We start from the raw sequence: 26,753 nt of genomic DNA, 5'->3' as shown, positions 1-26,753 counted from the left end.
TGTGGGGCACATGTACAACGTGGGATCATTTAGCTTGAGAATAGGGATCTTGTCTGCAATAAATCTGGATGATACTATAATACTTAAAACATCCCCACACCCAGAAGGCCAAGCACTAGCATAAATCATATATAGAATCTTAAACACTACTAAGTGTGTGGAAGAACTGTGGCCACTAAGGGTGGGGTAGGGATGCAGGGTTGTAGGCAGGATGAGGAGAGGATGCAGGGATGTAGACAGGATGGGGAGAGGATGCAGGGATGTAGGCAGGATGAGGAGAGGATGCAGGGATGTAGGCAGGATGGGGAGAGGATGCAGGGATGTAGGCAGGATGAGGAGAGGATGCAGGGATGTAGGCAGGATGGGGAGAGGATGCAGGGATGTAGGCAGGATGAGGAGAGGATGCAGGGATGTAGGCTGGATGAGGAGAGGATGCAGGGATGTAGGCAGGATGGGGAGAGGATGCAGGGATGTAGGCAGGATGAGGAGAGGATGCAGGGATGTATGTGGGATGGGGAGAGGATGCAGGGATGTAGGCAGGATGGGGAGAGGATGCAGGGATGTAGGCAGGATGGGGAGAGGATGCAGGGATGTAGGCAGGATGGGGAGAGGATGCAGGGATGTAGGCAGGATGGGGAGAGGATGCAGGGATGTAGGCCGGATGGGGAGAGGATGCAGGGATGTAGGCAGGATGGGGAGAGGATGCAGGGATGTAGGCAGGATGAGGAGAGGATGCAGGGATGTAGGCAGGATGGGGAGAGGATGCAGGGATGTAGGCAGGATGGGGAGAGGATGCAGGGATGTAGGCCGGATGGGGAGAGGATGCAGGGATGTAGGTGGGATGGGGAGAGGATGCAGGGATGTAGGCAGGATGGGGAGAGGATGCAGGGATGTAGGCCGGATGGGGAGAGGATGCAGGGATGTAGGCAGGATGGGGAGAGGATGCAGGGATGTAGGCAGGATGGGGAGAGGATGCAGGGATGTAGGCCGGATGGGGAGAGGATGCAGGGATGTAGGTGGGATGGGGAGAGGATGCAGGGATGTAGGCAGGATGGGGAGAGGATGCAGGGATGTAGGCCGGATGGGGAGAGGATGCAGGGATGTAGGCAGGATGGGGAGAGGATGCAGGGATGTAGGCCGGATGGGGAGAGGATGCAGGGATGTAGGCCGGATGGGGAGAGGATGCAGGGATGTAGGCAGGATGGGGAGAGGATGCAGGGATGTAGGCAGGATGGGGAGAGGATGCAGGGATGTAGGCAGGATGGGGAGAGGATGCAGGGATGTAGGCAGGATGGGGAGAGGATGCAGGGATGTAGGCCGGATGGGGAGAGGATGCAGGGATGTAGGCCGGATGGGGAGAGGATGCAGGGATGTAGGCAGGATGGGGAGAGGATGCAGGGATGTAGGCAGGATGGGGAGAGGATGCAGGGATGTAGGCAGGATGGGGAGAGGATGCAGGGATGTAGGCCGGATGGGGAGAGGATGCAGGGATGTAGGCCGGATGGGGAGAGGATGCAGGGATGTAGGCAGGATGGGGAGAGGATGCAGGGATGTAGGCAGGATGGGGAGAGGATGCAGGGATGTAGGCAGGATGGGGAGAGGATGCAGGGATGTAGGCCGGATGGGGAGAGGATGCAGGGATGTAGGCCGGATGGGGAGAGGATGCAGGGATGTAGGCAGGATGGGGAGAGGATGCAGGGATGTAGGCAGGATGAGGAGAGGATGCAGGGATGTAGACAGGATGGGGAGAGGATGCAGGGATGTAGACAGGATGGGGAGAGGATGCAGGGATGTAGGCAGGATGAGGAGAGGATGCAGGGATGTAGGCAGGATGGGGAGAGGATGCAGGGATGTAGGCAGGATGAGGAGAGGATGCAGGGATGTAGGCAGGATGGGGAGAGGATGCAGGGATGTAGGCAGGATGAGGAGAGGATGCAGGGATGTAGGCTGGATGAGGAGAGGATGCAGGGATGTAGGCAGGATGGGGAGAGGATGCAGGGATGTAGGCAGGATGAGGAGAGGATGCAGGGATGTATGTGGGATGGGGAGAGGATGCAGGGATGTAGGCAGGATGGGGAGAGGATGCAGGGATGTAGGCAGGATGGGGAGAGGATGCAGGGATGTAGGCAGGATGGGGAGAGGATGCAGGGATGTAGGCAGGATGGGGAGAGGATGCAGGGATGTAGGCCGGATGGGGAGAGGATGCAGGGATGTAGGCCGGATGGGGAGAGGATGCAGGGATGTAGGCAGGATGGGGAGAGGATGCAGGGATGTAGGCAGGATGGGGAGAGGATGCAGGGATGTAGGCAGGATGGGGAGAGGATGCAGGGATGTAGGCAGGATGGGGAGAGGATGCAGGGATGTAGGCAGGATGGGGAGAGGATGCAGAAATGTAGGCCGGATGGGGAGAGGATGCAGGGATGTAGGCAGGATGGGGAGAGGATGCAGGGATGTAGGCAGGATGAGGAGAGGATGCAGGGATGTAGGCAGGATGGGGAGAGGATGCAGGGATGTAGGCAGGATGGGGAGAGGATGCAGGGATGTAGGCCGGATGGGGAGAGGATGCAGGGATGTAGGTGGGATGGGGAGAGGATGCAGGGATGTAGGCAGGATGGGGAGAGGATGCAGGGATGTAGGCCGGATGGGGAGAGGATGCAGGGATGTAGGCAGGATGGGGAGAGGATGCAGGGATGTAGGCAGGATGAGGAGAGGATGCAGGGATGTAGGCAGGATGGGGAGAGGATGCAGGGATGTAGGCAGGATGGGGAGAGGATGCAGGGATGTAGGCCGGATGGGGAGAGGATGCAGGGATGTAGGTGGGATGGGGAGAGGATGCAGGGATGTAGGCAGGATGGGGAGAGGATGCAGGGATGTAGGCCGGATGGGGAGAGGATGCAGGGATGTAGGCAGGATGGGGAGAGGATGCAGGGATGTAGGCAGGATGAGGAGAGGATGCAGGGATGTAGGCAGGATGGGGAGAGGATGCAGGGATGTAGGCAGGATGGGGAGAGGATGCAGGGATGTAGGCCGGATGGGGAGAGGATGCAGGGATGTAGGTGGGATGGGGAGAGGATGCAGGGATGTAGGCAGGATGGGGAGAGGATGCAGGGATGTAGGCCGGATGGGGAGAGGATGCAGGGATGTAGGCAGGATGGGGAGAGGATGCAGGGATGTAGGCAGGATGGGGAGAGGATGCAGGGATGTAGGCCGGATGGGGAGAGGATGCAGGGATGTAGGTGGGATGGGGAGAGGATGCAGGGATGTAGGCAGGATGGGGAGAGGATGCAGGGATGTAGGCCGGATGGGGAGAGGATGCAGGGATGTAGGCAGGATGGGGAGAGGATGCAGGGATGTAGGCAGGATGGGGAGAGGATGCAGGGATGTAGGCAGGATGAGGAGAGGATGCAGGGATGTAGGCAGGATGGGGAGAGGATGCAGGGATGTAGGCAGGATGGGGAGAGGATGCAGGGATGTAGGCAGGATGGGGAGAGGATGCAGGGATGTAGGCAGGATGGGGAGAGGATGCAGGGATGTAGGCAGGATGGGGAGAGGATGCAGGGATGTAGGCCGGATGGGGAGAGGATGCAGGGATGTAGGTGGGATGGGGAGAGGATGCAGGGATGTAGGCAGGATGGGGAGAGGATGCAGGGATGTAGGCCGGATGGGGAGAGGATGCAGGGATGTAGGCAGGATGGGGAGAGGATGCAGGGATGTAGGCAGGATGGGGAGAGGATGCAGGGATGTAGGCAGGATGAGGAGAGGATGCAGGGATGTAGGCAGGATGGGGAGAGGATGCAGGGATGTAGGCAGGATGGGGAGAGGATGCAGGGATGTAGGCAGGATGGGGAGAGGATGCAGGGATGTAGGCAGGATGGGGAGAGGATGCAGGGATGTAGGCAGGATGGGGAGAGGATGCAGGGATGTAGGCAGGATGGGGAGAGGATGCAGGGATGTAGGCCGGATGGGGAGAGGATGCAGGGATGTAGGCCGGATGGGGAGAGGATGCAGGGATGTAGGCAGGATGGGGAGAGGATGCAGGGATGTAGGCAGGATGAGGAGAGGATGCAGGGATGTAGACAGGATGGGGAGAGGATGCAGGGATGTAGACAGGATGGGGAGAGGATGCAGGGATGTAGGCAGGATGAGGAGAGGATGCAGGGATGTAGGCAGGATGGGGAGAGGATGCAGGGATGTAGGCAGGATGAGGAGAGGATGCAGGGATGTAGGCAGGATGGGGAGAGGATGCAGGGATGTAGGCAGGATGAGGAGAGGATGCAGGGATGTAGGCTGGATGAGGAGAGGATGCAGGGATGTAGGCAGGATGGGGAGAGGATGCAGGGATGTAGGCAGGATGAGGAGAGGATGCAGGGATGTAGGCAGGATGGGGAGAGGATGCAGGGATGTAGGCAGGATGGGGAGAGGATGCAGGGATGTAGGCAGGATGGGGAGAGGATGCAGGGATGTAGGCAGGATGGGGAGAGGATGCAGGGATGTAGGCAGGATGGGGAGAGGATGCAGGGATGTAGGCCGGATGGGGAGAGGATGCAGGGATGTAGGCCGGATGGGGAGAGGATGCAGGGATGTAGGCAGGATGGGGAGAGGATGCAGGGATGTAGGCAGGATGAGGAGAGGATGCAGGGATGTAGGCAGGATGGGGAGAGGATGCAGGGATGTAGGCAGGATGAGGAGAGGATGCAGGGATGTAGGCTGGATGAGGAGAGGATGCAGGGATGTAGGCAGGATGGGGAGAGGATGCAGGGATGTAGGCAGGATGAGGAGAGGATGCAGGGATGTATGTGGGATGGGGAGAGGATGCAGGGATGTAGGCAGGATGGGGAGAGGATGCAGGGATGTAGGCGGGATGGGGAGAGGATGCAGGGATGTAGGCAGGATGGGGAGAGGATGCAGGGATGTAGGCGGGATGGGGAGAGGATGCAGGGATGTAGGCCGGATGGGGAGAGGATGCAGGGATGTAGGCAGGATGGGGAGAGGATGCAGGGATGTAGGCAGGATGGGGAGAGGATGCAGGGATGTAGGCAGGATGGGGAGAGGATGCAGGGATGTAGGCAGGATGGGGAGAGGATGCAGGGATGTAGGCAGGATGGGGAGAGGATGCAGGGATGTAGGCCGGATGGGGAGAGGATGCAGGGATGTAGGCAGGATGGGGAGAGGATGCAGGGATGTAGGTGGGATGGGGAGAGGATGCAGGGATGTAGGCAGGATGGGGAGAGGATGCAGGGATGTAGGCAGGATGGGGAGAGGATGCAGGGATGTAGGCAGGATGAGGAGAGGATGCAGGGATGTAGGCTGGATGAGGAGAGGATGCAGGGATGTAGGCAGGATGGGGAGAGGATGCAGGGATGTAGGCAGGATGAGGAGAGGATGCAGGGATGTATGTGGGATGGGGAGAGGATGCAGGGATGTAGGCAGGATGGGGAGAGGATGCAGGGATGTAGGCAGGATGGGGAGAGGATGCAGGGATGTAGGCAGGATGGGGAGAGGATGCAGGGATGTAGGCAGGATGGGGAGAGGATGCAGGGATGTAGGCCGGATGGGGAGAGGATGCAGGGATGTAGGCCGGATGGGGAGAGGATGCAGGGATGTAGGCAGGATGGGGAGAGGATGCAGGGATGTAGGCAGGATGAGGAGAGGATGCAGGGATGTAGGCAGGATGGGGAGAGGATGCAGGGATGTAGGCAGGATGAGGAGAGGATGCAGGGATGTAGGCTGGATGAGGAGAGGATGCAGGGATGTAGGCAGGATGGGGAGAGGATGCAGGGATGTAGGCAGGATGAGGAGAGGATGCAGGGATGTATGTGGGATGGGGAGAGGATGCAGGGATGTAGGCAGGATGGGGAGAGGATGCAGGGATGTAGGCGGGATGGGGAGAGGATGCAGGGATGTAGGCAGGATGGGGAGAGGATGCAGGGATGTAGGCGGGATGGGGAGAGGATGCAGGGATGTAGGCCGGATGGGGAGAGGATGCAGGGATGTAGGCAGGATGGGGAGAGGATGAAGGGATGTAGGCAGGATGGGGAGAGGATGCAGGGATGTAGGCAGGATGGGGAGAGGATGCAGGGATGTAGGCAGGATGGGGAGAGGATGCAGGGATGTAGGCAGGATGGGGAGAGGATGCAGGGATGTAGGCCGGATGGGGAGAGGATGCAGGGATGTAGGCAGGATGGGGAGAGGATGCAGGGATGTAGGCAGGATGGGGAGAGGATGCAGGGATGTAGGCAGGATGGGGAGAGGATGCAGGGATGTAGGCAGGATGGGGAGAGGATGCAGGGATGTAGGCAGGATGGGGAGAGGATGCAGGGATGTAGGCAGGATGAGGAGAGGATGCAGGGATGTAGGCAGGATGGGGAGAGGATGCAGGGATGTAGGCAGGATGGGGAGAGGATGCAGGGATGTAGGCCGGATGGGGAGAGGATGCAGGGATGTAGGTGGGATGGGGAGAGGATGCAGGGATGTAGGCAGGATGGGGAGAGGATGCAGGGATGTAGGCCGGATGGGGAGAGGATGCAGGGATGTAGGCAGGATGGGGAGAGGATGCAGGGATGTAGGCCGGATGGGGAGAGGATGCAGGGATGTAGGCCGGATGGGGAGAGGATGCAGGGATGTAGGCAGGATGGGGAGAGGATGCAGGGATGTAGGCAGGATGGGGAGAGGATGCAGGGATGTAGGCAGGATGGGGAGAGGATGCAGGGATGTAGGCCGGATGGGGAGAGGATGCAGGGATGTAGGCCGGATGGGGAGAGGATGCAGGGATGTAGGCCGGATGGGGAGAGGATGCAGGGATGTAGGCAGGATGGGGAGAGGATGCAGGGATGTAGGCAGGATGGGGAGAGGATGCAGGGATGTAGGCAGGATGGGGAGAGGATGCAGGGATGTAGGCCGGATGGGGAGAGGATGCAGGGATGTAGGCCGGATGGGGAGAGGATGCAGGGATGTAGGCAGGATGGGGAGAGGATGCAGGGATGTAGGCAGGATGGGGAGAGGATGCAGGGATGTAGGCAGGATGGGGAGAGGATGCAGGGATGTAGGCCGGATGGGGAGAGGATGCAGGGATGTAGGCCGGATGGGGAGAGGATGCAGGGATGTAGGCAGGATGGGGAGAGGATGCAGGGATGTAGGCAGGATGGGGAGAGGATGCAGGGATGTAGGCAGGATGGGGAGAGGATGCAGGGATGTAGGCAGGATGGGGAGAGGATGCAGGGATGTAGGCAGGATGGGGAGAGGATGCAGGGATGTAGGCAGGATGGGGAGAGGATGCAGGGATGTAGGCCGGATGGGGAGAGGATGCAGGGATGTAGGCCGGATGCGGAGAGGATGCAGGGATGTAGGCAGGATGGGGAGAGGATGCAGGGATGTAGGCAGGATGGGGAGAGGATGCAGGGATGTAGGCAGGATGGGGAGAGGATGCAGGGATGTAGGCCGGATGGGGAGAGGATGCAGGGATGTAGGCAGGATGGGGAGAGGATGCAGGGATGTAGGCAGGATGGGGAGAGGATGCAGGGATGTAGGCAGGATGAGGAGAGGATGCAGGGATGTAGGCAGGATGGGGAGAGGATGCAGGGATGTAGGCAGGATGAGGAGAGGATGCAGGGATGTAGGCAGGATGGGGAGAGGATGCAGGGATGTAGGCAGGATGAGGAGAGGATGCAGGGATGTAGGCTGGATGAGGAGAGGATGCAGGGATGTAGGCAGGATGGGGAGAGGATGCAGGGATGTAGGCAGGATGAGGAGAGGATGCAGGGATGTATGTGGGATGGGGAGAGGATGCAGGGATGTAGGCAGGATGGGGAGAGGATGCAGGGATGTAGGCAGGATGGGGAGAGGATGCAGGGATGTAGGCAGGATGGGGAGAGGATGCAGGGATGTAGGCAGGATGGGGAGAGGATGCAGGGATGTAGGCCGGATGGGGAGAGGATGCAGGGATGTAGGCCGGATGGGGAGAGGATGCAGGGATGTAGGCAGGATGGGGAGAGGATGCAGGGATGTAGGCAGGATGAGGAGAGGATGCAGGGATGTAGGCAGGATGGGGAGAGGATGCAGGGATGTAGGCAGGATGAGGAGAGGATGCAGGGATGTAGGCTGGATGAGGAGAGGATGCAGGGATGTAGGCAGGATGGGGAGAGGATGCAGGGATGTAGGCAGGATGAGGAGAGGATGCAGGGATGTATGTGGGATGGGGAGAGGATGCAGGGATGTAGGCAGGATGGGGAGAGGATGCAGGGATGTAGGCGGGATGGGGAGAGGATGCAGGGATGTAGGCAGGATGGGGAGAGGATGCAGGGATGTAGGCAGGATGGGGAGAGGATGCAGGGATGTAGGCCGGATGGGGAGAGGATGCAGGGATGTAGGCAGGATGGGGAGAGGATGCAGGGATGTAGGCAGGATGGGGAGAGGATGCAGGGATGTAGGCAGGATGAGGAGAGGATGCAGGGATGTAGGCTGGATGAGGAGAGGATGCAGGGATGTAGGCAGGATGGGGAGAGGATGCAGGGATGTAGGCAGGATGAGGAGAGGATGCAGGGATGTATGTGGGATGGGGAGAGGATGCAGGGATGTAGGCAGGATGGGGAGAGGATGCAGGGATGTAGGCAGGATGGGGAGAGGATGCAGGGATGTAGGCAGGATGGGGAGAGGATGCAGGGATGTAGGCAGGATGGGGAGAGGATGCAGGGATGTAGGCCGGATGGGGAGAGGATGCAGGGATGTAGGCCGGATGGGGAGAGGATGCAGGGATGTAGGCAGGATGGGGAGAGGATGCAGGGATGTAGGCAGGATGAGGAGAGGATGCAGGGATGTAGGCAGGATGGGGAGAGGATGCAGGGATGTAGGCAGGATGAGGAGAGGATGCAGGGATGTAGGCTGGATGAGGAGAGGATGCAGGGATGTAGGCAGGATGGGGAGAGGATGCAGGGATGTAGGCAGGATGAGGAGAGGATGCAGGGATGTATGTGGGATGGGGAGAGGATGCAGGGATGTAGGCAGGATGGGGAGAGGATGCAGGGATGTAGGCCGGATGGGGAGAGGATGCAGGGATGTAGGCAGGATGGGGAGAGGATGCAGGGATGTAGGCAGGATGGGGAGAGGATGCAGGGATGTAGGCAGGATGGGGAGAGGATGCAGGGATGTAGGCAGGATGGGGAGAGGATGCAGGGATGTAGGCAGGATGGGGAGAGGATGCAGGGATGTAGGCCGGATGGGGAGAGGATGCAGGGATGTAGGCAGGATGGGGAGAGGATGCAGGGATGTAGGCAGGATGGGGAGAGGATGCAGGGATGTAGGCAGGATGGGGAGAGGATGCAGGGATGTAGGCAGGATGGGGAGAGGATGCAGGGATGTAGGCAGGATGGGGAGAGGATGCAGGGATGTAGGCAGGATGAGGAGAGGATGCAGGGATGTAGGCAGGATGGGGAGAGGATGCAGGGATGTAGGCAGGATGGGGAGAGGATGCAGGGATGTAGGCCGGATGGGGAGAGGATGCAGGGATGTAGGTGGGATGGGGAGAGGATGCAGGGATGTAGGCAGGATGGGGAGAGGATGCAGGGATGTAGGCCGGATGGGGAGAGGATGCAGGGATGTAGGCAGGATGGGGAGAGGATGCAGGGATGTAGGCAGGATGGGGAGAGGATGCAGGGATGTAGGCAGGATGAGGAGAGGATGCAGGGATGTAGGCAGGATGGGGAGAGGATGCAGGGATGTAGGCAGGATGGGGAGAGGATGCAGGGATGTAGGCAGGATGGGGAGAGGATGCAGGGATGTAGGCCGGATGGGGAGAGGATGCAGGGATGTAGGCCGGATGGGGAGAGGATGCAGGGATGTAGGCCGGATGGGGAGAGGATGCAGGGATGTAGGCAGGATGGGGAGAGGATGCAGGGATGTAGGCAGGATGGGGAGAGGATGCAGGGATGTAGGCAGGATGGGGAGAGGATGCAGGGATGTAGGCCGGATGGGGAGAGGATGCAGGGATGTAGGCCGGATGGGGAGAGGATGCAGGGATGTAGGCAGGATGGGGAGAGGATGCAGGGATGTAGGCAGGATGGGGAGAGGATGCAGGGATGTAGGCAGGATGGGGAGAGGATGCAGGGATGTAGGCCGGATGGGGAGAGGATGCAGGGATGTAGGCCGGATGGGGAGAGGATGCAGGGATGTAGGCAGGATGGGGAGAGGATGCAGGGATGTAGGCAGGATGGGGAGAGGATGCAGGGATGTAGGCAGGATGGGGAGAGGATGCAGGGATGTAGGCAGGATGGGGAGAGGATGCAGGGATGTAGGCAGGATGGGGAGAGGATGCAGGGATGTAGGCAGGATGAGGAGAGGATGCAGGGATGTAGGCTGGATGGGGAGAGGATGCAGGGATGTAGGCTGGATGGGGAGAGGATGCAGGGATGTAGGCTGGATGGGGAGAGGATGCAGGGATGTAGGCAGGATGGGGAGAGGATGCAGGGATGTAGGCAGGATGGGGAGAGGATGCAGGGATGTAGGCTGGATGGGGAGAGGATGCAGGGATGTAGACAGGATAGAGTGAGGATGCAGGGATATGGGTGGGATGGGGAGGGGATGTGGGGATACAGGGATGTAGAAGGGATGGGGAGGGATTTCAGGGATGTAGATGGGAGGGTAAACAGTGCAGCTTTCAGGAGTAAGTCATGAGCTCTTATGCACAGCCTGGGGTAAATGTTAGTGTTTTATTGTATACTGGAAGTTTGCCAAGAGATTTTACATGCTCTCAGAAAGCATATATATGTGCACATGTGTGTACGCTTGCATACACACACACACACACACACACAATATGAGGTGACATCTATGTTAATTTCAAATTGCAGTAATCACTGTCATATATATGTATGTGTGTGTGTATAACTCATACTGCATAGCTTAAATACAGATGTATGTGCATGTGTATACACATGTGCACATATATGCATGTGCATGTGTGTGATTTTGAGACAGGGTCTTACTGTGTAGATTTGGTTTTCCTCTAACTCACTTTTATAGACCTGGCTGGCCTTAACTATGGGTTCTGCATCCCAAGTGCTGGGATTAAAGGCATATGCCACCACTCCTGGCATTAAATACAGAAAACTTTCAAAAGCACTGTTTTTCACTCTAGCTGGCTTCTGATTAATACAGACTCCAGCAGTATGGCCTGGTGCCCAAGAAAAGCCTTGACGTGGACAAATTCAGTCTTACAAACTTACAAGTAAGCAAAAACCAGAACCAAAACAAACTTCTTAACTCAAAGATATCAGAGAGGAAAAATGATAACACCTCTAAAGAATAACTACTTAATATCGGCAGATGTGGAAAAGTGGACGTGAATGTCCTCTGCTGTTAGGCTCTGTCCTGCTACACAGAAGCTGAGAGATGCATGCCAAAGGCAAAGAGGAAAAGTTAGAGACTATCAGAACAGAGTAGACTTGTATCTCTTTAGTTCTAGAGACACAAACATCCTTTGGAGGGGTGGCAATACCTGCATTATGTGTGTATGCGTGTATGCACATTTTGTGTGTGGTCCACAAGTACATAGAAACTGGAGGACAACTTTGGATGCTGTTCCTCAGGAAGGCCATCCATCTTTTCTTTTTGAAATTTTACTTTTATGCTTATGTGTACCATGTGCATGCAGTGCCCATGGAGACCAGCAGGGGGCATTGTATCCCTTGGAACTGAAGTTACAGAAATTGTTAGCCACCGTGTGAGTACTGGGATATGAACCGGGTCCTCTCCAAGTCTGGCCACCTTTTTTTGGAGACAGGGGCTGTCCAGTGAGCCTTAGGGATCTCCATGTCAGTGCCACCATGCCTGGCACTTTAAAAACAGGTTATGGGGAGCAAACTCAGATCCTCTGATCCCCCACCCCAGACAGCCAATTTGTTAATCATTGAATTACTTCCCTTTCAATAAATCTCTCCTCTGCTTTAAATCCAGTCATATGTCATAAGCAGAGGCCCTGGTCCTCGTGCCTCGGCAGCTCCTAGATGAGCGTGCCTGCCATTCCCGAGCAGACTCGTCAGGCACTCTAGAGTAAAGCTCACCACCAGAAAAGAACAAGCCACGAATGACTGAAAACTTTAGAGTCTTCACCTGCATCTCACCCTCTGTAAAGAGGAGAGTGGCTGGAGATGAGGTAAGAAGTCAGCCACGCCGCGGATACAGTCTGATGAAAACTCCCTGGGCGCTGGAGAACACATGCCGGTACTGGGGGTGGCAATGACCCTTGGTCAGCCTGGAGTGCCCCATGTTAGAAGGAGAGGGCCTGGAAGCTCTCCACATCCTCTGTCACCTCCTCATCTGAATGCTACTTCATATCCCTCGACTTTCTCTTGCAATAAACTGGCAACAGGAAGTCAAGTGACTCCCTGAGTTTAGTGCACTGTTCTAGCAAGTTCATGGATCCTAGGGTGGAGCTCCTGGGAGACACCCACTGATCCAAGGAGACATGTCAGTGCTGAGAGAGACTACAGGTCCCTCCATCCAGAGTCGCTGCGCTCTGCTGAGTTTGAGAATAGTAAGATCAGCCTGCTCTCCCTGACTGTCACGCAGTTTCCCGTGAGCCACTCAAGTGCAAGTTTCCCCTCACCTGGTCCTTGGTAGGCCTGAGGGTGGCCGAAGGCAGTGTCCCAGTTGTTAGCGCTGTTCCTCTGAGCACCAGCCCCGTCTGTCCTGGTGCCCCAGGCATCTGAGCTGTCCCAGTTCCCAGATTTAGGGGCATTCCAGGCTGACCAGGGGTCATTGCCACCACCAACCTGTGTGGGAGGGGAAAAGGAGAAAGACTATTTGTGACTTCTAGAAACTGACCCCAGTCAGCAATGAGCTGACGGGACAGCCAAGGACAATAAAAGTGCTGGCAGCGTCAATGTGACTGTACTTAAATCTCTACACCCTGACCCAAGTCAGCCAGCCTTCACTGATGTGCACATCCTCCTTGTCAGCCACAATGCCAGGATACATGTCATTACCAAAGCCTTCACCACGGACCTTAACTGCTCTTAGGCAGCTACTTTAAACTATACCTTTAAGTAGGTCTTAAATCTCATTTTTAAAAAGTAATAGACATTTTTTAAAAATTCAAGTGGAATAAAGGATAAGTAGTTGAACATCAGGTATGCCACTTTGGGATGTCTACCTGGGTGTATGGAAAACACTCCTGGTTCTGTAACTCACTGATTATGTCTGACCTCTTTACCTAACCCCCTACCCCAACTAAACTAAGCCCTGCTCAGCACCCAGGAGCAGTATATCCAACTTATCTGCACATTTGAAACTTTATATCTAAAAGCTATCAAAGCCTCCTAAGACAGACAAATACGCATGCGACAGGATGGTTATTTCAAGTCATCTACTGAAAGAAATGACAGCACCAGCTAAGTGACTGAGGAAGCCAGCCTTGTATCTGATTGTCGCACCAGAAGGGCCTCAGGATGGCCATAAAGGTAGCAGTGGTAGGTGTGGACACTGCACACTCACGTGTCTATAATCACAGGAGTTATACTTATGACACATGCAGTCACGTGGTGTCTAAGAAGCTAGTTTCTGAGAACTGTGTCTCCAGGTGATTCCATTGTGGTCCAAGCATCAGAGATGCTTGTACAAACTTAGGTGGTACAAGCTCTTATCCACCAAGGCTGCAGTGGATCCGTATGTGCTCCAGCCTACCACTCCAACACAAGATGAAATCAGGTAGAGAGTGACTGAATTACAAGACGCAGCACAGAAGGCATGTCTGCCATCGCTCGCTGCTGCTGGGGAGATGGAAGAGGGCGTTACAGTGAACTTCTTCTTCAAGAAGTAGAAGTAGACTAAAACAGTGGGCTACCGAGAGTAGTGAGTGGGAAACAGTCCTTTACCGTCCCTTACCATTATGCTCTACTGTGCATAACTGAATGTTTAGTTTTACACGATGGGCAAGTAGGTCAAGTAGGGTGTCACCACACCCACACCTACACCCACACCACACACACTACACCACACACCCACACCACACACACACTACACCACATATACACACACCACACACACACTACACCACATATACACACACCACACACACACTATACTACACACCCACACCACACACACACTACACCACATATACACACACCACTCACACATACACACACCACACACACATACATACACCACACACATCACACATACACATCACACATACACATACACGCACAACACACATATACACACACAACACACATACATACCACACACATTGTACCACACACACCACACATACCACACACACTACATGCATTACACCATACATACCACACACATATACATACACATATGCCACACACACACATGCATGCACACTGCACACACACACATTCGACACAAAACACATACACACACACACACTCGACGGCCATGCATTCTGTTGCTGTTAGGCCAGTGATAATAACCGCTAAAGGGAATGCTCAGCTCCGCTGTAATCTCGTGGCGTCATTCACATATGCAGCCCATCACTGACCCAAGCACAGGCTACTCAGTGCTCAACTTCACAGACCGTGTGACAAAGCCAGAATACTGGCCAGTTAGGTAGATTCTGAACTGTTTTTATAACCATGGGGCCAAGTAAGTGTCACATGGTTCAGTGAGTGACTAAGGCCTCAGGCTTGAATGTCTGCGTAGCTTGAACCCCAGCTTTACTACTGACTAGCTACTTGCATATGGGCAATTCGCGCTTCTTAGCTCCTACACCTTAAAAATGGGCTCCCCAACACTACCCTCCTCAGAGGGGTTTGAAGGTATGAATTGATAAATTCATACAGTACAGACAAAGTAATGATTCAGTTGTCTTTATCTGTAGGGCTTCACCTGAAATATAAAGAATCAACTCTTGATGAGGCAGGAAGCCTGCGAGTCCGATGGCAGCTACACAGCGTGTTCTAGAGGCTGCCTGGGCTACACAGTGAGACCCTGTCCTCAGCCCACTACACAGCGCGTTCTAGAGGCTGCCTGGGCTATACAGTGAGACCCTGTCCTCAGCCCACTACACAGCGCGTTCTAGAGGCTGCCTGGGCTACACAGTGAGACCCTGTCCTCAGCCCACTACACAGCGCGTTCTAGAGGCTGCCTGGGCTACACAGTGAGACCCTGTCCTCAGCCCACTACACAGCGCGTTCTAGAGGCTGCCTGGGCTACACAGTGAGACCCTGTCCTCAGCCCACTACACAGCACGTTCTAGAGGTTGCCTCAGCTACACAGTGAGACCCTGTCCTCAGCCCACTATACAGCACGTTCTAGAGGCTGCCTGGGCTACACAGTGAGACCCTGTCCTCAGCCCACTACACAGCATGTTCTAGAGGCTGCCTGGGCTACACAGTGAGGCCCTGTCCTCAGCCCACTACACAGCACGTTCTAGAGGCTGCCTGGGCTACACAGTGAGACCCTGTCCTCAGCCCACTACACAGCACGTTCTAGAGGCTGCCTGGGCTACACAGTGAGATCCTGTCCTCAGCCCACTACACAGCACGTTCTAGAGGCTGCCTGGGCTACACAGTGAGGCCCTGTCCTCAGCCCACTACACAGTGCGTTCTAGAGGCTGCCTGGGCTACACAGTGAGGCCCTGTCCCAAGCCTGCTACACAGCGCGTTCTAGAGGCTGCCTGGGCTACACAGTGAGACCCTGTCCCCTGTAATTACACAGAGAGAATGAAACCAGCAGCCCTTTGTGTAGTACACCTCTTCCTGTAGGCCAAAGGAGGATGCCATGGTGACACTTCCAAATAGTTTAAATGTCAGGTGACATTACTGGAGACAGTTTTAAATAAACAGATGAACATAGGCAGTTAGGATATTTTCTATGAGCTCAAGATCAGCCTCCTTCCTTCCCCACAGAGGAAGCAGGAGTGCCTCCCGGTGAAGCTCAGCGCCAACACCCAACTCAGGGGCTTTGGTAGGAGCACTTCTAGGTTCTGAATGCAAGAGCTTGGTGTTTTCAAAATCCAGTGCCAGTGTAACAAGCTGGGCCACATAGTCTGTTTTAAAGATCCTTTGGCCACCAATTCCTTTGCTCTTAACCCAACAATCTTGAAACCAGAGACTCAGCACACAGTGACCCTCTCTGTTTCTTAGCTAAGGGCTTCTATCTCCCTAGACTCCACCCCCCTCCGCAGTCACTTCCACTGAGCAACACTGTCAGCCCTTTCTTTCCTGCCCCTTCCTGGTACCAGGCTCTGCTTGATCTCCTGTCACTCACAGAATCAAACCCTTCACTAGGCCTCCCTGCCACTGGAGCAAATGTACCAGTCAGGCCTCAGGAACTGTCAGCTGATGGCCTGCAGGTCCTAACTCTTCGACAATCGCATGTGCCTGACCAGGCCGCAGGAGAGCTTCACTTTACACACATGAGAAGAGCACCTAAATGTCTATTCCTTCATGCCGTTACTCAGGTCTCAAATTTACCTTATTTATGGAGGAAGAAGGAGAAGGAGAAGAAGAAGAAGGGGGTGACTGGCTGAGACTTTCAATACAACCAATCTGAGCCAAAATGTCCACCTTAAAATAAAAAGGTACTCAGTGAGCATGAGACAACACACAGCAAAGCTTTTACTCACAAGCAGGAAATTCACGGCATAGTCAGATTCACCAAAATGCCTAGCATGCCCCTACTCACAAACCGCACACACAGAAGGCCAGCTCTGCAGTAGCATGCTGCATCTCCCCAAGCCTGTGCTTGGGATCACAACACAGTCCCACTGGGGCTAAAAATAATCACAAGCTGCACAGGAGAGGGGCAAATGCCATGCGTGCTATATAGCTAGCAGGACAAACTTGAGGAAAATACACAGCCAAGATTTCAAAATGCTGGGCTGAAGAGATGATGCAGCAGGCAGGAGCACTGGCTGCGCTTCCAGAGGACCCAGGTTCAATCCCCAGCACCCACATGGCAGCTCACAATTGTCTGTAACTCCAATTCCAGGGGATCCAACACCCCTACACAGACACACATGCAAGTGGAATACAGTGCACATAAAACTGAAAAAATACATTTTTTAAAACTCAAAATGTTAGGATTCTAACCCTTTCCATTCAAAAGCACCAAGTGTAAGAGTCAAATCAGGATGCTGAAAGCTGCCCTGTTACCTCAGCGCAGACAAGGGCCACGAGCGAGGGACAGAAGAGGCCAGCTGCTCTGGGAACCAAGAGGCAAGAGTACACGTCCTCCGCTGTGTGCTCATGCTAGAATGTGGCCACTGACTCACTTCCTGACAACTTTGGAGCCCAAGTCCCAGGTCCACATCTGCTCAGCATGGAGTGAGCACTCCTAATGCTCCTACTCTGTGAGGTTCAACTCTTGTGGTGTGAATGGCATCATCCTCATTTCATAAATGCAAATAAAAGCACATCTTGGAAGTCAAGGTGCAGAAAAGATAATCAAGACAGATTAACAGGATGCAGCTTACATTCTCACTCATGATAAAAAAAATGACAACATATGCGAAGCTATTTAGAATCACTGGGTCCAGGCAATGGAAGGCAGGGATCCCGAGTTACAGGAAATGGGATGAGTTCTACAAACGCCCCATTCCCTCCAGCAGAGACCACGCAGATCCCAGTGGTCTGTGACTTGGAGCCTGGGTGTTGGGGTGGCGTAGTGAAAGAGTGATGGAGGGCTGCTCCCAGGAAGCTCCCAGAGTCTACAGAGGAGCAGTCGGTCTGAAGTTGACACCTAATAACTTCCACAGGCAGAGAAAGAATCAGGAAAGGAAATTCAGAGTACAGTCCTCACACAGGACAGCTCCCAGCAGCCACACTGGGCCAGGGTTCACTTCAGCATCAGGGCAAAGGTTTCCCTAAGTGAAGTATCTGTCTGCTCACACTTAAAAAAGCTTAACATTGAAAAGAAATAGACATTATAAAATAACGTGTGTGTGTGTGTGTGTGTGTGTGTGTGTGTGTATCATGTAGTTCACAATATTAAAAAGGGTGCAGGATACTCAGCATTGTAAAGCAAAACCATGAAGTTTGGCTTCCAATAAGAAAATTACTAGGGATGAAAAAGCAGGGAAATAACTCATATCAAAGGGACAAAACCAGCATCTGAAGCTGATCTCACCAGAACACTGGGCGTTCAAGTTTTACTGATGTAGAGGAAGCAACCTGAATGAGCGCCCAACAGGAGACAGCCCTAAGCACAGAAAATAGCTGAGCTCCAGTGCGTTCAAGTGCACTGAGCCAACATGAATCCACAGGCTTCATCCACAACTATGCAAAAGAGAGAGGAAAACTCATTAGCTACCATTTGAAGCAGTTATAAAACAATTTAGTTTGAAAACTAGCAACTGAAAAGAGAAAACTCTATTTATCCTGCACTGTAAAAACTGGATCAGGGTAGCTAGCTGTCTCCAGCTGACGATGGGCTGTTGGCTGCCCAGAAAAAAGCCAGGCCACAAGTGCAGGAGAAGGCCAGCACCCATCGGTTCAGGCAATGATGGGCGACCATCAGCAAGCTGTTACAGCAGTGAGTGGTGCCAGAGCCAGCTGCAGCTTACTTTCTGGACAGAAGGAGAAGGGAGGATGTTACCCAGCTAACCCAGGTATCATCTGGGCTCTACAGTGGGCTGACCAGATCCTGTGTCCTCGGATGTGCTATGACATGAAGCCATCTCACACAAAACATCTGATGTGAGCAGATTCAGCCCTGAGTTCTCATTGTCATGCGGGGACTGAGATGTAGCACAGCTGTGACTGAGCATGCTGGCGACACAGCGATGAGCTCTCGTGTACAATGTCCCTGTGCACATCCTTGGGGAGCCTCCACAGCAAGAGTCACGCTCCTGAACCTGAACGTGCAGCCCGAGCAGGGCAGGTGCATGCTGGGAGATGTGGAGTCTGGGCTCAACTCTGAGTTCTAGGTGTGCAGACAAGACATGTTGAGGACAGTAATGTCCTCAGACAGAAGCCTCAGCTTCAGGAGGGACACTGAGGAGGATGGCCCATGGCCACCATGACTTTTCATATCTGTCTGAGCCGGGCCAGATCCGGAGGTAGCCCGCAATTGAGAATTACTGAGTAATTCCCTAAGGTGGCTTTCCACCTGGCATTTTAACCAAACTAGCAAACCGAGTACACAGGAAACACTAAGTTGTAAGACAGCCACGAGTGGGCTCCAGTTCCCGAGGCCCACTGTTTCCTTCCAGAAAACACTCCAAGTTCAACGCATCCATACAGACTACAGTTTGCGAACTCCACCAGGAAGCCACCCCAGCCTCAGGCTAACCACAGGTGACGTCACTGTCTTGAAGGAGAGGCCTGGTGCACCCCAGGCTCCACCTCGCTCCCCACGTGGAGATGCACTATGTTCCTGCTGCCCTTGGCCTTGCCTCTGGGCTGAGCAGTCACCTACACCCTGACAGACAAGTTTCTTTGAGGAAGGAAAGATGCTCACATGACAGAACCTGTACGTTTTCCTATGTTGTTATTTATAGAGCTTGATCTCAATTCTACAGATGAGTCTCTGACAGAAATATAAACTATACATACATTTTCTATTGTTCTTATTTTGTTCTGTTTTGGTTTTTGAGACAGAGTTTAACTATGTAGCCCTGGCTGGCTTGGAACTCACAGAGACCCAGCTACCTCTGCCTCCCAAGGACTGGGACTAAGGTGTGCACCACTGTGCCATGGTTAACTCTGTTCCCTCTGTAAAACACAAGCTCACACTAAGCCCTCTTAGAGCCAGCCTCTTAAGAGTGCCAGGTGCCTGGTTGTGCCGACTTTTACTTGTACTGTTTCTATGGGTCCACAACAAAGTCCTGGTCTAACCAAAACAGACACTGCCTCCTCAGGGTCAGTGTCCTTCCTTCTTTGCAGGCCCTCATTTTGGAGAGTATTTGGCCTTTTGGGGGTCTCCACTCACATCTTGATTCTCTCAAAAGCGAATCTCAACATCCCATCTTTTACTTTATTACTAGTTTTGCAAACAGCCCTTAGCAGGTGTTTCAGGTGAGGCTTGTGTTAATACTCAGCAGGAATGCCACACCCCTCATGCCACACCCCTCACACTGCACACACCCCTCACACTGCACACACCCCTCACACTGCACACACCCCGCCACACCACAGTCCCTCATGCCCCTGCCCCCTCACACCCCCCACCCCTTCACACCCCCACCCCCACCCCTCATAGCTACTTTGATGCTTGCTGCTTTCAGAGAGCAGCGATGCTGCTGCCCACATGCTTCCCCTCCGGTTCTCAGGAGAGCCAGCGCACAGCAGAGTGAGCCGTACCTGGTTACTGCTGTTGGCAGAAGACACGTTGGCTTGAGTCGTGCTGGCTGAGAGGGAATCAAGGAAAGCCTGGTCGGCCACCGAATTTCCACAAGAAAACCGATCTTTTCCATCATTCGGTAAAATCTGAGTATTGGAAAGAACCACCATTCCTTTCATGACTTCATTTCAGTGAGGGCTTATGGGAGATAACAAGACAATCTACATGGAAAAGAACGTACCCTCTTTAGGGCTGTCCATTTCCCACTAAGCCCTGTTTCTACTGCACTCTTTTGATAAGCTGCATCTTCATTTATATTCACATTAAGCATGTTTAATTTTTCTAGTGATTTTTCTCTCTCTCTCATGTATGTGTAACTTAGACTGCTTAAAATTTCCGAGTATTTTGGTGTTTTAGCATCCCTTCTGTTACTTATTTGGAGTTAAGTTTCACTATAGCCTGGGAGGCCCTTTGTGACTGGTCAACCGCACACATTCTCTCCGGCGCTCTGTGTTGGGCGGTTGTGCTGGGGATCAACCCAGGGCAGACAGTGCAGCGCTGGGCTGCATCGCCGACATGTTTAAACATGCTGTATGCTTTACAGCTCAGAACGTTACCTATCTTAGTTCATGGACATCTGTCATATCCTCTTGATGGATGGTCCTGCTCGTTCAACCATGTACTCACTAATTTTAGCCTGTTGAATACATCCATTTCTGGTATAGGGAACTCACATTCTTGAAAGATAAACAAATCTAAGAAGCTGAAACTATTCCTCTTTAGAAGCAAACAATTCTATAAATAAAATGAAAACCAGTATGGCCGAAACCCACGGGTTTCTCTCAGCCTTGTCCATTTTAGGTCTTAGATGTGCAGTGCAAACAGCCAGAGCTGGATTTGAACCTCAGGCTTTCAAACTGTGCTCAGGAGCCTATGGACTATTGGCAGTGTATGGACAAAGCTATGGTATGTGTGATTTCTGGGGGGTGGGGGTGAGGGTGGGGGTGGGGGTGGGGTTATCTACTGACTTCTCAGAGAGCCTAAGACTCCCCACTGCTCACTTTTAATGAAGGACAAGAGAACAGACAGATTCTTCCCCATTTTGCTGCTTGGTCCCATGGACATGTCCTTCTAGCAGCCTTCCTCTATGCTGGAGCTGACCCAAGGAATCCTCCAGTTCTACTGCAGCTGTGCGAGGGGTAGCCTCCAGCCAGTGCTTAGCACTGAGACTGCAGTAACCAGCAGGGGGAGCCAGGCAGCTGGCCCAGAGGACTGGCTGTCCCAGGCAGGGTCATCCTGAGGATGTTGGTGCTATCTACCCTCTAACCTAGAGAGTGACCCATTAAAGACATCCTGTGTCAAGAGAGCAGTGGAAGGAAGTGCGAAGCCTAGCCTTTCAAATTTTGTGAATTAATCTACCACTGAGCACTAGGCAGCAGTTATTACACATCAGCAAAAGAAAAATGGGGATTTTTATTCAGAAAAATTAAAGGCTGTTCTTGGAAGGACATTACCTAAACATCTCTGTAGCTCAGGCCCACAGGTAAAATCTCTTTCCTTGTTTCTACTTCAATACGTTTTCCTGTTTCACCTAATTAGTACCCATTACTTCCCCAGTGACAGTTTATTTTAAAACAGTTGCTGGCCTCCCATAGCCTCTTAACTGAACAGCTGTTAGAAGCCATGGAGGAAGGTCAGCCCCAGTCCGCGGCGGCAATCCTTACTTCCACATAGTCTGTAGGGACAAGGCCCTGCTCTCCTCCGCTGTTCCTCCCTTCCAGCCATCCTCCACCGACATTCTATCAGAAGGACAGAGATACAAGTTATAGTTAGGATTTCCTGTAGAAATTCTGTGATGAGAATTGTTAGAAATTTATTATTTTTTACATGAAAAGTAACATGAAGCTTTTTATGACTCTAGAGCTAATACTGTTCCAAACGTTACATTCTTAAATCTTGCTTATTATAGAATATAATGTAATCTAACAAAACAACGGAGCTGCAACAAGTGGTTAAACGCTTACTTCCTTTGTGAATGTGTGCGCAGGCGCACAGGGAGAGACCAGAGGCCAGCCTCAGATGTTGTTCTTTGGACACTACCCGCCTTTTAAAAATAGGTATTTATCATTTACTGTGTGTAAAGGTACTCATGTGCACACCATGCCATCCTTGCACGGAGGTTAGAGGACACCTCTCAGGAGGCTGCCATGTGAGTGCTGTGCTCATCAACTTAGGCCATGGGGCTCGGCCGGAGCCTTTGTCCACTGAGCTGTCTCACTGGCCCCCACTTTCTGTTTAGAAACTCTCGCTGGCCTGGAGCTTAGCAAACAGGGTAGGCTGGCTGGTCAGAGGGGCCCAGGAAGCTACCTAGCTCCACCCACTCATAAGGGGCTTTTTTATGTGGGTCTGGGATTTGAACCTGGGTCCATAAGCTTATAAGGCAAGTTTACCATTGGACCTATCTTCCCTTTTGAATATATTTTCTATACAAGTTATCCCAGAGAATAAAACTGAGAAATGTGAAATAATACCAAATTGGGGGGGAGGGGCTAGGAAATGTGAAATAATAAAAAGGATAGCTATAGAGAATGTGACCTTGTGCACTAACTATCACACAGAGGGTGAGTGTAGTCAATATTGTTTGATGACATTAATATTCCAGGGGATTTAAGTTAAAAATGTTTAAGTCAGCAATTAGGTTAATGGGACACTTGGTAATATTAGGAAATTACTAATTTTATTAAAAGGCTGGAAAGTATTGTCATTCTGTCTTAAGACCAAATAAATCTATTTCTCCTTGTTAGGAATACATTATTTGGGGCTGGGGAGGTGGCTCAGCGGCTAAGAGCATGCGCTGCTCTTACAGAGGACATCCAGGCAAGGGCATGAGGCGGTTCTCAGCCATGTGCGACTCCAGCTCCAGAGGGTGTGGGGACCCCTTAAGGACTCTACAGGCACCTGCTGCACTCAGGTGCACGTACCCATCCACAGATATAACATTCATAATTTAAAATAAAAATAATTTTTTAAAAGTACTTATTAAGGCTTTTGGTCTACTTTTGTGTGGACACTGTACTCGTTTGTTTGTGTGTATCTGCATGGATGTTTACAGGTGTGGGTAAGTGAACACCTGTTGTTCCTCAGGCACCGTCCACTTTTTTTTTTTTTAATAGACCGAGTCTCTTTCCCTCACTCCCTTTCCCCCGCCCTCCCTCCTCTCCTTCTCTTCCCTCTCTCTCTGAGGTGGATCTAAGCTAGCAGAGATCCCCAGGAGTCTATCTTTCTCCCGCCTCTTCAGTGCTGGGATCTCAGCTTTTTAAAACTGTGGGCTCTGGGAATGGAACCCAAGTTGTCACAGGTGCTTTGCTAGCTAGGCCATCTCTGCAGCCTCCTGCTTTGTTTCTGAGATAGGGTCAGGTTGGCCATCAACATCTGACTCACATGATCCTTCTGGCTAGCTCCCAAAATATCAGGGGCCACAAGTGCGTGCCACCAAATGTAGGCTACAACCTCTGTGGCTGAAGTGATAATGATGGCATCCGATTTGAACCCATCCCACACAACAAGGAGAGGACAGCTGCATCACCGATGGCACAGATGGGCACGGCCTGCCGGATGATGACAGACACTGGGCAGCAGGAGGAGGGGACAGAGGTGTTTATGAATGCATTCTTTCTCAAAGTAATTTAAAATTGGAAATATACGCCTCCTTTATACTAAACACCACAAATACTGTACTGTGTTATATAGAGAAAAATAAAAATATATTGTAGCACATCATGTATAGGAAAATAAAAGAATAAGGTAATTTTCAACCAGAAGGCATTTCCAATTTTAAGTGAGAGGTGGCAGGCACAGTCTCATTGGGCAGCAAGGAGCATTCAATGGCTAGCATCAAGAGTTTCCACTTTTTGTGGAGAAGAAATATTTTTAATTAAAAGGAAGTTTTAAGGATACAAGAGAGCACTGGCTGCTCCTCCAGAGGGGCCAGTTTAATTCCCAGCACCCACAGAGGGGTAACGGGAAGAAGGGCTTCACGCACAGCTGCAACACAGGCGGGACCCGGAGTCACAGTGGGAGGGGCTTGCTCTGGAAGCATGTGCACTTAAGGACACGTGTTTTACTGTATGTGCTTGTGAAAGTGGAAGAGCATCTATGATACTGTATGAATGAGAATGTAAGTGAGTGTGTGACGTGTGTAAAGTATGTGAGTGTAAAAAAAGGTTATTACTAAGAGTATGTGCACATGTGAAGTTGTGTGTATTTGACAGTATGTATGCACATACTTTACCGTGAAATATATAAACGTGTATGTGTGTGTATGTACACATGTTCACATGTTGGTGCATAGACAAGAGAGTGTGTTTGTTCACATGGATGGGGAAAATGAAGGACTGGATCTGAAGGCCCTGGGATCCTACAGACCCACAGCTGACAGGAAGCCACTGGGGAGAGTGGCGTTTTAGCCAGGTCATGGACTTTAGAGACAGTCCTAAGAGCTTGTGTGCAGGTAGGCGCACAATCCAGGTAAGAAGACGGGAGCGTAGAGCAGGGTACTACAGCAGGCGCAGACAGAGGCTATAAATAAACCAGACTAAAGAGATAACAACCAATGCCTGTCGTGAACCCTAGGGGCTGTGGCGGGGACTAGGGAGGACATGCTCCGGGGATACAGGCAGAGGAGGGGTGGGGTTAGCTCTCAGTGGTGTTTGGGGGCAGAGGTGAAGAAGGGAGCAGCAGTGGTTCAAAGTTTTCCTTATTTTGTAACTACGGAGAGGACTTCACCAACCTGCTCTTCTTCCTTCTGAATTAAGACAATTTTCTCAGAACTTTATTTTAAATGGGCTTTATCTCATAATACTGATACCTGCCTCAAGGATGATTACAATAAAGTTACACATAAAAAGAACTGAACACAGTGAGGTGACAACATGAGGTAATGGATCTCAGCCTGAGATGATTTAGAAATGGTACTAAGTTTGCTCTGGACGTCATGGCAACAGAGACCACAGAAGACACTAAATGGACTAGACAGACTGTTGCCGAATCTGCCACAGACAGAGCCTGAACTGGGAGGCCACGCAGATGCTTATGGGAAGCTCTGGCTGCATGTGTGGAGATGAATGTCTGTGTGTGCACACACAAGTTCAAAGATGGTTTATGAAGACGCAGACCTGTGTGCCACACAGCGGTGTGACCCTGAGGGGAGCTAAGCTAGCATACGCTGCTTTCTGGCGGTCCCACTGCATGGTCAGGCTTAGGACAGTGAGGGCACTTGGGGAATTGATCTCTTAGGAAGGCCAGAGTCATTGCTCACGCAGTCTGCTCCAGAGACGCAGCGTGGCAGGGCAAGGAGAAAGCACTGGGGACTGATTCCAGATGGGTCACAGGGTGCTTGGCAGGCTACCAATGTTAGTGAAATCCAGCAAAAAGAGGCAGAATAAATTCAGCCGTGCCCACAGCCGCATGTAGGCCCTGAACTTCTCCAGGTGTGCGTCTGTAAGTTCTTATGGCATCAGCATCTCACACGCAGCAGCTGCAACACTCAGGTATGTGAGCTGATGAACTGATGAGAAGGAAGGCACTAATTAAAGCACCACAGAGCTGTAAAGCCACTGAGCTCTCACCGGGTTTGTAATTGTGATGATTTCTCCTTCACTCACTGTCAGCTCATTGTTTCCAGGTTCAGCAGCAAAATCATACATAACCCGAGCCTGCAGGGAGAGGTAGGAAAAGAGGAAGTTACAAACATAAAAATCTAAACAAGCCTAGCTTGCCTGTAAACACAGTGGTGTGACGCTGCACAGTGGAGTACAGCCACAGCCCTGCTGCACACACTGCACACAGACGTTTGTCCTAAAATACAATTCCAAACACACCTGCTTCTCTAAGAAACACAATGCCACGCCCTTCACATGTCGTGGTCAGAAGTAGACACAGGAGTTTGTACCGGGGACACTTAGGAATGGAGGCACACAGGCACACCAGGCCAGGTCAACATATAGGAGACACACTTGTGACTAAACACCCAGTCCAAGGGCCAGTCTCTGGGGTGACTTCTGACAGCATGGGGCTCTAGCGATTTAGTCTGGGAAGCTGAGATTCAGAGGGCAGTCATGGACATTCTTCCATACTCTCCCCTGGACCAAGAGCTACACAGGACTGTGCACGCTAGCCAGGTTACCTACACGCTGTGCTTTTCAGACTTCCAACGTGAATAAATAACTTGCTTGTCTCACAAGCATGGGGATCAGAGTTTGGCTCCACAGCACTCACATAAAAGGCCAGTAATTCTGACCTTCTAGCCCTTGGATGGCAGAGACGGAGGCTCCGGGAGCGCGGGAAGTAGCTAGCCTAGCCCAATCAGCAAGCTCCAGGATCAGCTGGTAGACTTGCCTCAATAAATAAGGTCATGGCAACTGAGGAGAGTCTTGATGCCAGCTGTAGGTCTCCACACACAAATGTATATATATATGCATGTCTATTTACATGTACACCCCTCATAT

The 26,753-nt window shown here is 52.4% G+C and overlaps 1 protein-coding gene across 1 annotated transcript in view; it reads right to left on the bottom strand.

Moving 5' to 3' along the window:
- SNX9 (sorting nexin 9) overlaps positions 1 to 26,753 on the bottom strand; it is a 93,661-nt gene that overhangs the window by 29,441 nt on the left and 37,467 nt on the right. The window contains 4 exon segments of the mRNA XM_084777438.1: positions 12,599 to 12,764; positions 20,268 to 20,393; positions 21,972 to 22,046; positions 25,875 to 25,961. Coding sequence (XP_084633564.1) covers positions 12,599 to 12,764; positions 20,268 to 20,393; positions 21,972 to 22,046; positions 25,875 to 25,961 — 454 coding nt within the window.

Source organism: Acomys minous, assembly GCF_964271855.1.
Source record: "Acomys minous genome assembly, chromosome: 3".
Taxonomy (NCBI): Eukaryota; Metazoa; Chordata; class Mammalia; order Rodentia; family Muridae; genus Acomys; species Acomys minous.
Note: the sequence above shows the minus strand (reverse complement) of the source record. Positions and strands in the feature narration are given on the sequence as shown.